We start from the raw sequence: 13,388 nt of genomic DNA on the forward strand, positions 1-13,388 counted from the left end.
AGTTCACAGCCATGAAGCCATTCAGTGGTTTAGGGCAAATCGGAGCCGTGGCGGAAATCAGGTGTCTTTTTTGCAAAAGTGAATTCTCTTATTCCCATTCTAACTCTGCTCTTCAGTAGTGATATGACCTGGGACAGTGTCCTCTCCCTCTCTGCTCTTGTATTTCCTTACTTTGTAGTATGAGATTTACATCTACTCTGTCGTACATGAGTGCATCGATGAATCTAGATTCAGGGGGAGATGGGGCTATGCAGAACCCTGAATCTGGAGGCTAGGAGACCTTGTAAGACCATAGGGAACCCGGGTCCTGAAGACGAGTTCCGGAGAACTGATTAGAGCCACGAGAAAAACAGCCCCATGGTGACCTTGCGCCTGCCTCTTCATGGTACATGTCTCAGATATACCATCAGCCACCAAAGAATCTCAGAAGATATTCCAAACCTACTACCGACTGTTAGATTGCTTGCAGTTCTGTATATAAAAAGCCTTCTACTACTTCTTTCCCCTAAGAGCTCTCCACAGAGCCTAAGCTCTGATGGGTTGAGTTTCTCTGTCCAACAGGAAGCTCAGTTCAACTGTCAGCCCGGGAAGTGTTTATTTGCCCTTATGGGTAGCGAGGATTAAGACTGGGTGCATTCCGAAGCTCTTTTGGACCCTGTGTAGCACGACTGAAATAGGTACATTGACATTAGTGTCCTGTCAAAATGGCGTCAAATGGTCCTGCCAACCAAGGACTCACCTCCAGGATGGACGTCTGCACTTGGAGGATCTGTTCATGGCCTTTGAGCTGCCGGATGCAGATTTTGCAGGACAGCTGGGTGGTGGTGGGCGTGTAGCGCTCCAGGGAGAAGGCACAGTGCAGGGGCTGCCTGTTACTGCACCACACGCGGGAGAATGGGACTTCCTGCAGGGAAACGGGGGACAGAAGGGGGCTGTGGTGTGCAGAGCCCGGCTGAGAAGAGTGGCCACTAGGAGAGACTTAATGGCAATAATTATGATGATGATGACAACGACTGCAGCAGAGAAAATTGCCCAAGCGACTTTGGTGGAATTATTGTAGAAATAATGTTCCAGCATATGCCAAGCAGCACAGAAAGTAATTAATGTCAATTCCAATTGATAACATTTGAATTCCAAAACCACAGTGCCAGAACTCAGATTTCACTTGGTGACACACACAATTAGCATACTATCAAAAATTCATCCTCATGTTTTCCCATGGAAAAAAAATGTTTTTTAGAAGACTCCTCCAGTCTATCCTTCTTCTTAAGCCTGGGATAGGATGATATCTTTTCCCTTAAGTGAAAATTATGCTAAAGAACTGACCAGAACATATCCCAACACCACACAAACTCATACGGAATTGTATAAACAGAACACGATATTGCTAATGTATCCAACATAAAAATTATACTTACTGCCGATCTCTCTCTCTCTCTCACACATACACACAGGCATGCACACACTCTCCAGAAAGAGACACAAACAAACTAGGCTCCCCAGAACAGTCCTGTTTGCCAGCTCCTCTTTCACTCAGTTCATCTGTTCAGCAATTATGTGCACGGTGCCTGCTAATGACCAGACGCCGTACAAGATGAACAATAAGGAACAGGAAACTAGGTTCCGTCTCTACCGTCACAGGACTTACAGACAGGTGAGTGGCAAAACCAATTTTTACTAAACGAGGGGGGAAATAATAAACTCTATATACATCAGCCTTTTTCGCCATTACTAGTCAGTGCCTGCCACTGAGCAGACCGTGCTCAGGCATGTGGCTTTACAATAATGCGAACTAGAGGTCACTCACTGATACTCTTTCATCTACTAAAAAGTCTCTCCTTCCTACTCGAATGAAGCTGAGATTCTTGGCAATGACCATGTATGACCAGCCTCTCGTAAGGTTCATCCTCACCTTTTTCTCATCTCATTAATGTGCTCTTTTTTACCTGTAACTATAAATACCATTTTCTCCAATATTCACACTGGCAGGTGGCAGAGGATGCATCAGGTTTGGAGGTTTGATACTCTGAAGTGTGACTGGTGATAAAGCCATCATGTGTTATGAGATTGGCGGCCATGATTAAAATTCAGTCTCCTCACTTGGAGGAACTAGGGGTAATCTAGTTCTTCCTGAGCTCTAATGGGCACATTGTTTTTTCTTAGTTTAGTTTTCTCTGTGGATTTTGGATGCTCCTGAGGGCGAGGGGTGGGGAGGGTGACCAGCAAGGAGGGATGGACTCTGACTGTTGTCCACTTGAAGAGAGGCGGGCTAGCTGAGGGAGTCTGAGAGAAGAAACTCTCACCCTAACTCCTACCTCACATCTCAGTAAGGAGTATAGGCATTCTGGTCTTGTTTCATTCGTTCCTAATCCTAAACCGAGGGAAAGACAGTGGAATTTTCATTTCAAGAAGCAGAGAGAAGTGAGGTGGATTGGTGAGGTCCCCCAGCAATCTCTGCAGGAGGTCACTTTCCCGGTCACATCAAAAATGACTTTTCATCTGCACCAAATTCTACACCAGATAAATAATAATATATATTTACAAGTTCTGACATCTCTTCTTCTTCTTCAACCTGACTCTTGTTGTCTTCCTCCCCCTAAGGCTGCTTCAATTTTACAAGCCGTGGGTAACCCTTACTTCATGATCTCAGGCTCCAACACTTCTCTCTTTGCTTGCTGAACTCATCCCATCTGCTCACAGATGCCCAACTGCCACCGCTCTGTGGAGAACTCCCAGTGGCTACATTGCTGGAGTTTATCTCATTATTATCAATCACTGACATTATACCCCTAATCACTACAAATCATTTTATTTGGCCTTTACTTTCTCTGAGAACTCTACCTTTTCAAAACTGATTATCACCATTCACTATCTTGTCCTTCTCTAATTTTCCCATCGCCATTAATGATCCTCCTCTCTCCTCATTAGAGCTAACTGTAGTGACCTACTCCCCAGGCTCCTGCCTGCGGTTTCTACAATACTGAGCTAATGAGGGGGTTAGGGCTTGACCGGAGAGAGAAACAGGACGCAGTTGATTGGTGTTCATCAGGAAATAGCATCGTGATGTGTCTTTTACCTCTAATCATGAGTGGGGGGACACTGATGTGACCAGATTGCTCAGCACTGTGCTCTCATTCCCAGAATCCTTTGAGATGGGGGCCCAGTATGGCCCCCTGAGTCTCCTGCCTTGTGGCTCCATCATTTGTTGTCCCTTCTTCATTTTACTTTAAAAAAAAAGATTTAATTAATTTATTTATTTGAAAGAAAGAGAGATCTCGAGTAGGCAGAGAGGCAGGCGGAAGCGGGGGAAGCAGGCTCCCCCCTGAGCAGGGAGCCCGAAGTGGGGCTCAATCCCAGGACCCTGGCACCATGACCTGAGGCAAAGGCAGAGGCTTAACTTTCCGAGCCACCCATCTTTATTTTAATAACCCTCAAATGAATTCTCCTTCAACTAGTACATTTTTTTTTTATACTTCCTTTGCACCACCCCCTTCCATGAAAGAAACTGTAACATAGGGCTCAGTGGTTAACTAAGAAAACTAAACTAGTGCCTGGGTGGCTCAGTTGGTTACGTGTCCGACTCTCGATTTAGGTTCAGGTCCTGGGCTCAGGGTTGTGAGATCAAGCCCTCTGTTAAGCTCCATGCTGGCTGTGAAGCCTGCTTAAGATTCTCTCTCCCCCCCCCTCCTCCCCCACCTCTTAAAAAAAAAAAAAGAAAGAAAGAAAAGAAAGAAAGAAAATTAAGGTTTTTGTGTTTTTAAATGGAAATTTGAGTCTTTACAGTGTAACGTAAGTTCTTGGATGTCAGGGCCAGGCAGAGCTGAATTCAAGATCCTGCTCTTAAACTGACCTCCTTATTGTGTGGTAGATCTGAATTCTTGATAATGCTTCCTAACCTAAAACAAAACGAAATAAAACAATGGTACTGGCCATTCATTGAAAAGTATCTTCTCTGGTATAATTTGCTACATTTCTCCAGAGAATGATGGCAGAAAGATTAAGAGAGTAATGCCCACTGCAGACTGTCTTCCCTTGTGGGAAGCCAAGAGAATCAGCACACACTCCTCTCTTTCCTCTTTACATCCCACTGCACACAATCAAAACATTTTAAAAATCTGATTTTAAGACTGTCTCGAAAGAATATTTCTTTTTATTGTTGGCTTGAGTAGCAGCTGCCAATAGAGCTCCACAAAACATTTAAAAGTAACGGAATTAGAAGCATCGTGATTACTGTGTTGTCAGGGCATCATTTTTGCTTTCATTTATTAAAAGCAACAACCAAAACAATCACGGGCACCTGGATGGCTCAGCGGGTTAAGCAACTGTCTTCAGCTCAGGTCATGATCCTGGAGTCCCAGGATCGAGTCCCATATCAGGCTCCCAGCTCGGTGGGGGGTCTGCTTCTCCCTCTGACCTCTACCCTTCAAGCTCACTCTCTCTCTCAAAATAAATAAATAAATTAATAAATCTTAAAACAAAACCAAAAACTATCAAGATTCTCACCGAGTGAGAGAAATGTTGCAGCAAGTTATACGGGAGGATAAAGTGTAGCAAAGTTACTGGTGTTTAAAGCATTCAGGAAATGTTTTCATTTTGAATCCCATTATAATTAGGTTCCTGGCAGATGGAGAGAATGTAAATCACATCCTAGCAGGAGACAGACACTGGGTTCCCCAAGACACAAAGTATGCTGAAAAGACAGCTGCTTTTATCTTCGGGAGGGGACAGCCTGACTTTCTGTTTTGTAGGATTTAAAGAATAATATTGTACTGTGTACTGTCTCTTCCAGCTTCTCCACCCCACAGTCAGCAAGAAATAGCAGAACATACGATTCAGGAGCACCCAGGTCCCAGGAACTGATGGAAAGCAGAATTAGTTACCTCCTAGACGAGGTCTGCTAAGTCTGTGGAGAGCATCTCTAACTGGCCCAAGTCTGAAAAAGCCTGAGAATAAGAGAAGGAATACTTGGGTATTTTTTGGCCCTGGGGTTGGGGGTGGGGACTAGCAGTGTGGTTTGTAGTGTGGCATTTCGTCAGCTGTAATCCTCCTGAACCTAACCCCACAAGATTTCAAAGCCAGCTGGTGTGCCTATACACAGAGTTTCCACACGTAGCTCTGGATCCAACCTTGAATTCGTACGATTCTAAAAACATTCCTCATGCAGTTTGGTTGGTGTCTGCTAGGGCAAATATTCTGTGCAGTGGGTCTCTCCTACGCCTCAAAGTTCTTAGTGAATTCCACAGAAGAAAGGCAGGGTTCTGAGGAGAATAGGCTTTGAATTCCAACAGGAATATGTTGCTTCTCAGATTCCTGATGTGAAGCTAGAGAGAGGAGGAGAGAGGAAGGCCAGTGGTCTTCCAAGTGCCGAGCTAGGAGATGACGGAAGACGCCAGCGAGATTTACCAGCTGAAGGAGAGCCCTAGACATGATGTCAGGAAGAGTGAGACTTTCTGTCCCTGCAGTAGCTCTCGGTTAGTTCCCATCCACTAAGCCCTAATGAAAAGCCATTCTCTGTTATCCACGCCGAGTTGATCAGTGCACATCATGCTCGACATGAGGTTCAAGCAGGATGAACACAAACCCTCCCCAAACCGCTTCCATCCGATGCCTGGAACAAACACAGCAGGGCCATTAAGAGCAGCACAATATGCATTCATACAAAGGAGGGGATTTCAGTGATGACAAGGGCGAGACAATTGGCGGCAAGGAGGGTGGTGGCGGCAGGGAGGAGGAACAGAGCAGAAAGCCACTTATGGGTAAGAAAAATGAAGTGGAAACGCAACTCGGTGGCAAACCTCCTGGTGCAGAGAAAATTAAATTATTTCTCAGCCTTCCAAGACTCTTTCAAATTATGCTCAATTACAGAAGGCAAATATTTATCCACGTTCACAACGTCCATGCAATCCAACCCATCCCGGGAGTAAAGCTTGTTGGATTTCCATGTAAGCCAATGCCCTTTGGCTTTGGCTGGCCGTGTTGCCTGCTCTGAGGTCCACACATTATTAGCCCCTGACGCCTTTCCTGCCTGGGACTCTCCTTGGAATTCCTGGTGCTGGAATTATTATTTAAAAGCCAGTGCAAGGTTATGGTCCTTTCATCTGATTTTTTTTTTTTTTATCTCTAAACATTAAACTTAATAGATACTTTGGATGGAGGCACTTGCATTAGATCCAGTGGAACAATGCCTTTAAGCCTATAAAGATTAATACACAGGAATTTACATGACTATCAGGACCTGTTTTAACAATGCCCTGAAGTTCAATTTGGACTGGGAACCCTGAATCCTGCTTTCCTGGACACAGAGACATCTAGGTCTTAGAACATCATAAACAATCCATTTATTCATAGAAAACTTCTCACCATACGGAAATACGCTGAATGTGTCAAAAAAAAAAATGGTTTAGAGCCATGAGAGATGCTTTTGTTGCTCTGAATGCCCTCAAAGTGTACACAGAGGGGCAGTTCCCAAGGTAACGAGAAGTCTGAAAAGTAAACAGGAAACTATAACCTTGTCCAATCTGAAAATCATGAATTTTCGAAGGTAAAAGGGCTGGTGGTTCAACGTTTTTCTTTTTTCTTTTTTCTAACTCTCATGGCGCAGGCACGGTTTTTCTCTCTGTGATTTGCCTCGTTCCCATTCTGACAAGCTGGTTTACCTTGTGCAAGTTTTTGGTTTTTGTTTTTAATAAATGCCACAAGGATGGAAGGGTTAAAATCCCATAGGGCTCTGCAGTTTATGACAGACACAAAGGCATCTGAAAGCCTCCCGTGATTCTGGATCAATCTGAGCCCACCAGAAGCTTTTCCAAAGTTAAGGACCTATCCTGTCACTTGGAGCACAGTGACTTTGGTTTAGGAAACAACTGTAGACCAGTTAGCTGCTTACAATGATGGCACTCATCACGGCGAATTTCCGTAGCATTTGGTGGCAGGGTCACACGTCGATAAGAGAACTTTCTATGCTAAGCAATTACTCAAATCCCCTAAAAGGCATCTGGGGAGACTCGAAGTCATTTTGCAATGTTTTAAAAATTCTCTGATACAGAGATAGGTGAATACAGAAATATCTTTATAGGCTTGTAAAAGGATTCTAAGAGGCATGATCCTTTCTTTGGCTCTCCGCTTATAATTTCCTCTTCCCATCGCACCCAACTCATTTGGTGGCAAACACTTCATATATTCAGGATGAAACTTCTTGCGTTCACCCCACCAGCCAGAGCTCCCTGGGACTCAAAATCGCCACCCCCGGAAGGACTGACAGCCAGATCATTCACAGCTGACAATGATTAAAACCATGTCTTGTAACGAACTGGTTTTAATAAAAACAAACGACAAACCAACTTCGTTCTAAGTTGCTAAAGGACTATCTTCCACCTCCACTGAGCAAGCGTTTAAGTGGGAGAGAGGAGAAACTTCACATTACCGGACTTCAAGCATCTCTTCCCTCCGACCTGCTCAAAACCTGTGAGTTGATGACAACATGATTCATTTCCTGTGTACCATCCAAACTGCCACATTTCTGTGACACTTTGAGACTAAATCCATACTTCTCAAGGAGAATGTAAGTCAAAAGCACCCTCACCAGCGTTTAGTGACACGCTTCCTGGTTAAAGCAAAGCTATTTCTGGTAGCAGCCCGTTTGGCCAATACCTGGCATGCGGTGAATGGTTTAATTCTCCAGAGGAATGGGGGGATATCAAGGACCGAGATCTGAAGACTGAAGGTGTTCCCCTTGAAATGCAGCAACTTTGGCTCTTCCAGTAGCTGTCCACCTTGGTGTCTTTCATCTGAAACCACTTCCTACGGGGCAGGAAAGAGAAAAGAGGCACAACAATGAAGTAGCCAATTTCTGCCACATTTCTCTCCTATCCACACTCCCCCAGAAACAGACAAACAGCAGAACAGACCCTAGCTTCTTTGCCACCCCCATATCCTTGCAAGGTCAGGACTGGGGACTCAAAGCTGCTGACTAATAAACTGGGCAGAAAGAAACAATTGTTCTTCATTATTTGCTGAACACACCAGGCCCTTCTTTAAAACTAAAAGACCTCCCCGGCCCCAAGCGAAATGTTACACTGTTGAGTTTCCACAAGTGTGTGAATTTCATCTGCTATAACCATAACCACGGAATGTATACAGAACTTTTTAGAGATTTTATTTATTTATTTGGCAGAGAGAGCTCAAGTAGGGAAGCAGCAGGCAGAGGGAGAGGCAGAAGCGGGCTCCTCACGGAGTGGGAGCCAGATGCAGGGCTTTATCCCAGGACCCTGGGATTATGACATGAGCGGAAGGCAGACGCTTAACCCACTGAGTTACCCAGGAGCACTGGGATGTATTCAATTTTTACACTGAAGGTTGAACAACAATTTCACCCTTTTACCCCTCTACCCCTTCACATGTTCACCACGAATATGAACATTATATAATACTTATTCTTTGGTTCAAAGTAAATATTATAGGGTGAATGTATCCTATTTGTAGTAACGTTCATTAAAGTTATGCCAAAAGGCGAAGAAGAAGGTTGTTTATCAAGTTAGTTTTAGCTCAGAAAAAATAAATCAGATTCCTGAAGGTAAATACTCCTGTATCCTTTGTGGAGAAATCTTTATATTTAATACAAACACAATTCACCTACATTCTATGGAGCAAGCCATTTTAACTGGTTCCAAATTTGTGGTGTCTAGAATCCTATTGGAGAGATGATAAGCCAAGTAAAATAACCGACATGAATTCTGCAAAAGGTTAACCTGCCGTTGGGGTGAGGGTGTTCGTGTTACTGGAGATAAGAGAACTCCCTAAATCCATTTCTTAAAATCACCATTAACTGACTTAGAATTCCCTTACAGAGGTACAATAAATAAGAAAACTGAGATCCTTTAATTATGTCCTGTAATCTTCCCAGATTCTAAAATAGATTGTGAGAGTCAGGCAAGTAGGCTTACAAATACAATAAAACTTACATTTCAATTATCAGCAAGTAAAAGCAGCCCCAGAGGTTATCTTACTGGCCCTTGTCTAGGTGCAGAATAACAGGAATTAAAAACCATGTCTTACTAAGACACAGCTGTCCAGCTTTTACCTGTCACATACCCGTACTGTTAACCAGTTGTTAGTAGTATCTTTTCTCAGGACGAAATGATTTGATTCCAAGGTCATTTGCTCCGGTTATTTTAATGAGAGGGGTGTTTCTTGGGGGCTCTTAGGTCAGTGCTGAACTTTCTGTGATGTAGGAAATGGTCTCTACCTGTGCTGCTCAATATGGCAGCCATTGGCCACAGTGGCTATTAAGCATTTGCAATGTGGCTAGACCAAGGAAGGAACTGAGTTTTTCATTTTCATTAACTTAAATTTAAATATCCACATGGGGTTTGTAATTACTGAACTGAACAGCACAGTCTCGGAAGTTCCTCACAGTGGGGGTCTCTGGGAGTTGGGCATGACGACATAGTAGCCGGCCTCTGATGGCCACTGCGAAAGGTGGACAGATCATGGCAGGAGGGGGTGGGGGGGGGAGAATTTACTCCAAAGGCTGAGTGGAGATCTTTACAGATGCTGACCGCTGGTTCCTTGTTGAGATTTAATGAGTGTCCACTGGAGCTATGCCTGAGCTGGGCTCGAGTTTACAAAACCTTCTCTGCCACCAGGGAGCTCACAGTCTAATGAGAGGCTCAGAACAATGGGCTTCTAATGATAATATCTAGGTATTACAAATAACGTGTCTACCTAGGAGGTCAACGCAAGGCATAGGCTATAGCCTAACCCAGATGGGAGGAGAGGCCAGGAAAAGAAGTGGGAAATCACCAGAAGAGGTGATCCTTGAGCTGAACCTTGAGGCAAAGATCAGGGATGGGCACAGGAAAAGGAGGGGGCATGCACTGGAGGCAGTGAGCAGGGTCTGTGAAAAGATACCAGGCGAGGCAGAGCTCGGACAGGGTAGGGTAGAAGGTGAGTGGCTGGAGGTGATGAACATCAAATCATGAATTTTTGCCTCCTGTGCTAAGGACTTTGTATTTAATTTTAGAGCATGGATACTTGGGTTTTAAGGTGTATAAGAATTTCTGGGGGGAGTGCATGTGCTCAAAAGAAGAATCTTGTAAACCAAACATGGAGGCATAGGACACCCGTCACATTTCCATGTGGTTTTAGGTGGGTACCATTCTCTTTAGGCCTTTGTTCCTTAACTGGGCTTATTTCTGGCCAAGCAACACCATCTGTTAACCTCTGTGCAATTCTAGTCTGAGATTAGAAACAAGGACCAATAAGTAAGGTACTTATTAAAAACACTTGAAAGCTACACAATAACAACAGTGGGACCCTTCCACCCATATTTGACTGGGCTGTTTAAAGCATGTCCCCTTTCTTTAAATAATCTAACTTGTCTGAGTGTATGGAGAAGTAAACGGAGGTCAGAAGATGAAGTGTCTTGTGCAAGATGGCACATTTCTTAGTGTAGGGCTTGGCTACTTTAATATTTAGAAACGATATGGAGCACCATCACACTAGAAAGAGAACTGTAGTTTTAAATCACATGTACCTTACTTCCAGATGAAAACTGAAGCACACCCCTCTCCCAAAGAAAGTCCTCTTCCTATTTATAGGGTTAGTGATGGAGTAAAGACCAAAACAGGGCAACTTGACTGTGGTCTGGTATTGTGTCTACATTTCGCTGCCTTTCTCTATTCTGTACTTGATTTTTTTTTTTTTTTTGAGTCATGTGAAGGTCAGACTGTTATTAACTCTATCCCGTAAATAATTTTTCACTGGTGTGAGATATATATAAAGATGACATAAGTCAGTCTGTATTTGCCCTACAGTTATATATACTGCCTAAGCAGTCCCTGAAATGTGGCATGGAGAACATTAGAAATTTTTAATAGATGTCCACTTACAATTAGCACAGAGGAAAATGGTACCTTTCAGAAATTCCTGCTTTACGCCCCCCAATTTAAATACAACCATGATTTACTTTTGCTTTTTTTTTCTTAGCTTACTTTCTTCTCCACACATTGGACCCACCATATACAATTAACAGTGTCTCATAATCTTGCACCAAATATTAAGTAACCATAGTTACTCTGTAACCAAACAAGTAATTATTAAAATGAAGAAGCCCAGTAAAGAACTAATCATTGTTATTTCTAGATCTGTGAAGGCACAACTGGCTTCAGAGTTAAACTCCTAAGTACAAGCTTTAAAACACTCTCCAAAAATAATAAATGACACTTAGCATAGAATTCCCAGTTATACCTACAATCTATTGTATTCTTTTCAGGGCTGGGCCTGGACACCTATATTTTTAAATGCTTTTTAGATAATCCTGATGTCCAGCTGGGTTTGAGAATCAGTGATACAAACAGCTCTGCTGAGCTAGTTCTGAGTCACTCAGTAGATGTATCTGCCCGAGTGTGAGGGCCGGTAGTCACTGCTTTTTCCTATCCGCCTCCTATATGACAAGGACCTTATGTTAGAGCTCCGGTTCTATTGTTAAATTGATATCTGCATTAATTAAACTCGGAAATACGGTCTCTGTATGATCTCTGGCTAGTTTATTTCCTATAAAATGTACCCAAAGGCTATGGTTGGTGGTGGTTCTAGTCTGTCTCCTTTCTCATTTCACCCTGGGGGCTGCTAGCTCTCCAGATCCTAGAGTTGTGGCCAGGAGAAGCCTGGGCTTTGTGCCTCAGTGAGCTCTTTATGTTGATTTAATGAGACGGGCAGCAATACTCAGGTGTGCTTCAGGGATACTAAAACAGGCAGGCTAAATTTACATATTTATGAGACAAAACTGCTTGAACTTAAGCATGTGCCTGCACACGCATGCGTGTGCCCCCCCCCCCAGACACACACAGAAATTATGTCACTGCTGTGTTTTCCTTTAAATGCTTTACATGAACAATATTTCCCAAGGTTGCATTATTGATAAACACAAGAACTACATCTGGAGGAAATCCTTTGAAATTAGATTCTAAATCCACATTAATGCCCAGTAAGTAATGAATACCGAGAGGTACTGAATAGGAGGTCTGGGAGCAATGGAGAAAAAATCTAGTTGTTTTTCCTTCTTTCTTTCTAAGATGGGGCAAGCATTTAATTCCTTGCTTTCCCTGAGTCAAGGTTTGTTTGAGCTGTGTGTGTGTGTGCGCGCACGCACGTTTTTGTGAGACAGACACAGAAAATGAAACATGGACAGTAACAGAATCTAGGTCTTAAGGTGTTACCACCATTCCTCAACCTTTGAAGTCACCAAAGGAGATGATGTCAAACACACACAAACACACATACACAAAATGGCTGCTCTAATTATCGCAGAAACACAGAAACAGGAAGGAGAAGAAGTCATGGCTTGTTTTCTTATTCTCCTTTCATCTCAGGCAAATTTTTTATTAAAAACAAACTAACAAGGCACCTGGGTGGCTCAGTCAGTTAAGCCATTTGCCATTGGCCCAGGTCCTGGTCCCAGGGTTCTGGTGCTGGGATGGAGCCCTAGGTCCACCTCCTTGCTCAGCAGGTAGCCTGCTTCTCCCACTCCCTTTGCCCCACCCCTTTGCTTATTTCAAATAAATAAGTAAATCTTAAAAAAAAAAAAAAAAGGAAGAAAAGAAAACATATCTGAGTTGATTTAGCTTCCCAGAGATAGTTGTAGATGTATTTATCAGAACAGATCTTCAAAAACCTGAAACTATATTATCTCTTACCAAGGTGTAGAAGGTCTTTTGTTTTTGTCATTGAGAGAAACCGGTACTATTATTCAGATGAAGTATCCCCAGAGCAAAGGGGAAGCCAGCACAGCAGCCCCTGCAGGAGGTACAGGAGAGGAGGGCAGGCCTGGAAGGAGACAGGGTTTCTGTTCCAGGACTAAAACTCCCAGGACTACAGTTTGGTAGGACCATTATGTCACCAGACCCTCACTGGTTCTAAGAGGACAGAAGAATTGGGTCTGCAAGCTGCCCTCCTTCCAAGGTTTCCACTGAGGGCATACATTTAAAGTATTCTCTTAGATATAACTTCACTGAACTGTGAATGAAATGAAATACCTCACCATGATTTTCAACTAGGCTTCTTCTCTCATTAAGAGAACAATCCTAGCTGGGCACATATGTGTTGCGATTTCTTTGAGCCATGAAAGATGCACTGTAATAAACACCAGCGACTATTGCAACCAAGACCGTGTCTGTTTCCAAATCCCAACAGACATTTTTAACACTATGATAATGGAGGTGAATTCCAGGATAGGCGATTTCAGCAGAAATGCTTCTTGAAAGATGACCCATTACTCTTGATGAAGAAGTCAGGGTTCCATCCGAGTTCCAGAACACGAGTCATCACTGGATATAATATTTTCAGCTCACACCACACAAGTTGGGGGAGCTAATATTAACGTGTGAAGT

At 43.3% G+C, this 13,388-nt stretch overlaps 1 protein-coding gene across 9 annotated transcripts in view; it reads right to left on the bottom strand.

Annotated features, from left to right (window-relative positions):
• UNC5D (unc-5 netrin receptor D) overlaps window positions 1-13,388 on the bottom strand; it is a 562,020-nt gene that overhangs the window by 50,151 nt on the left and 498,481 nt on the right. For all 9 annotated transcript variants that reach the window (XM_082715458.1, XM_082715460.1, XM_082715461.1 and 6 more), the window contains 2 exons: window positions 7,651-7,800; window positions 740-904 (listed from right to left, as the gene is read on the bottom strand). In XM_082715458.1, the coding sequence (XP_082571584.1) occupies window positions 740-904; window positions 7,651-7,800 (315 nt within the window). The remainder of the gene's footprint in view (window positions 1-739; window positions 905-7,650; window positions 7,801-13,388) is intronic.

This window comes from Mustela nivalis, assembly GCF_964662115.1.
Source record: "Mustela nivalis genome assembly, chromosome: 20".
Taxonomy (NCBI): domain Eukaryota; kingdom Metazoa; phylum Chordata; class Mammalia; order Carnivora; family Mustelidae; genus Mustela; species Mustela nivalis.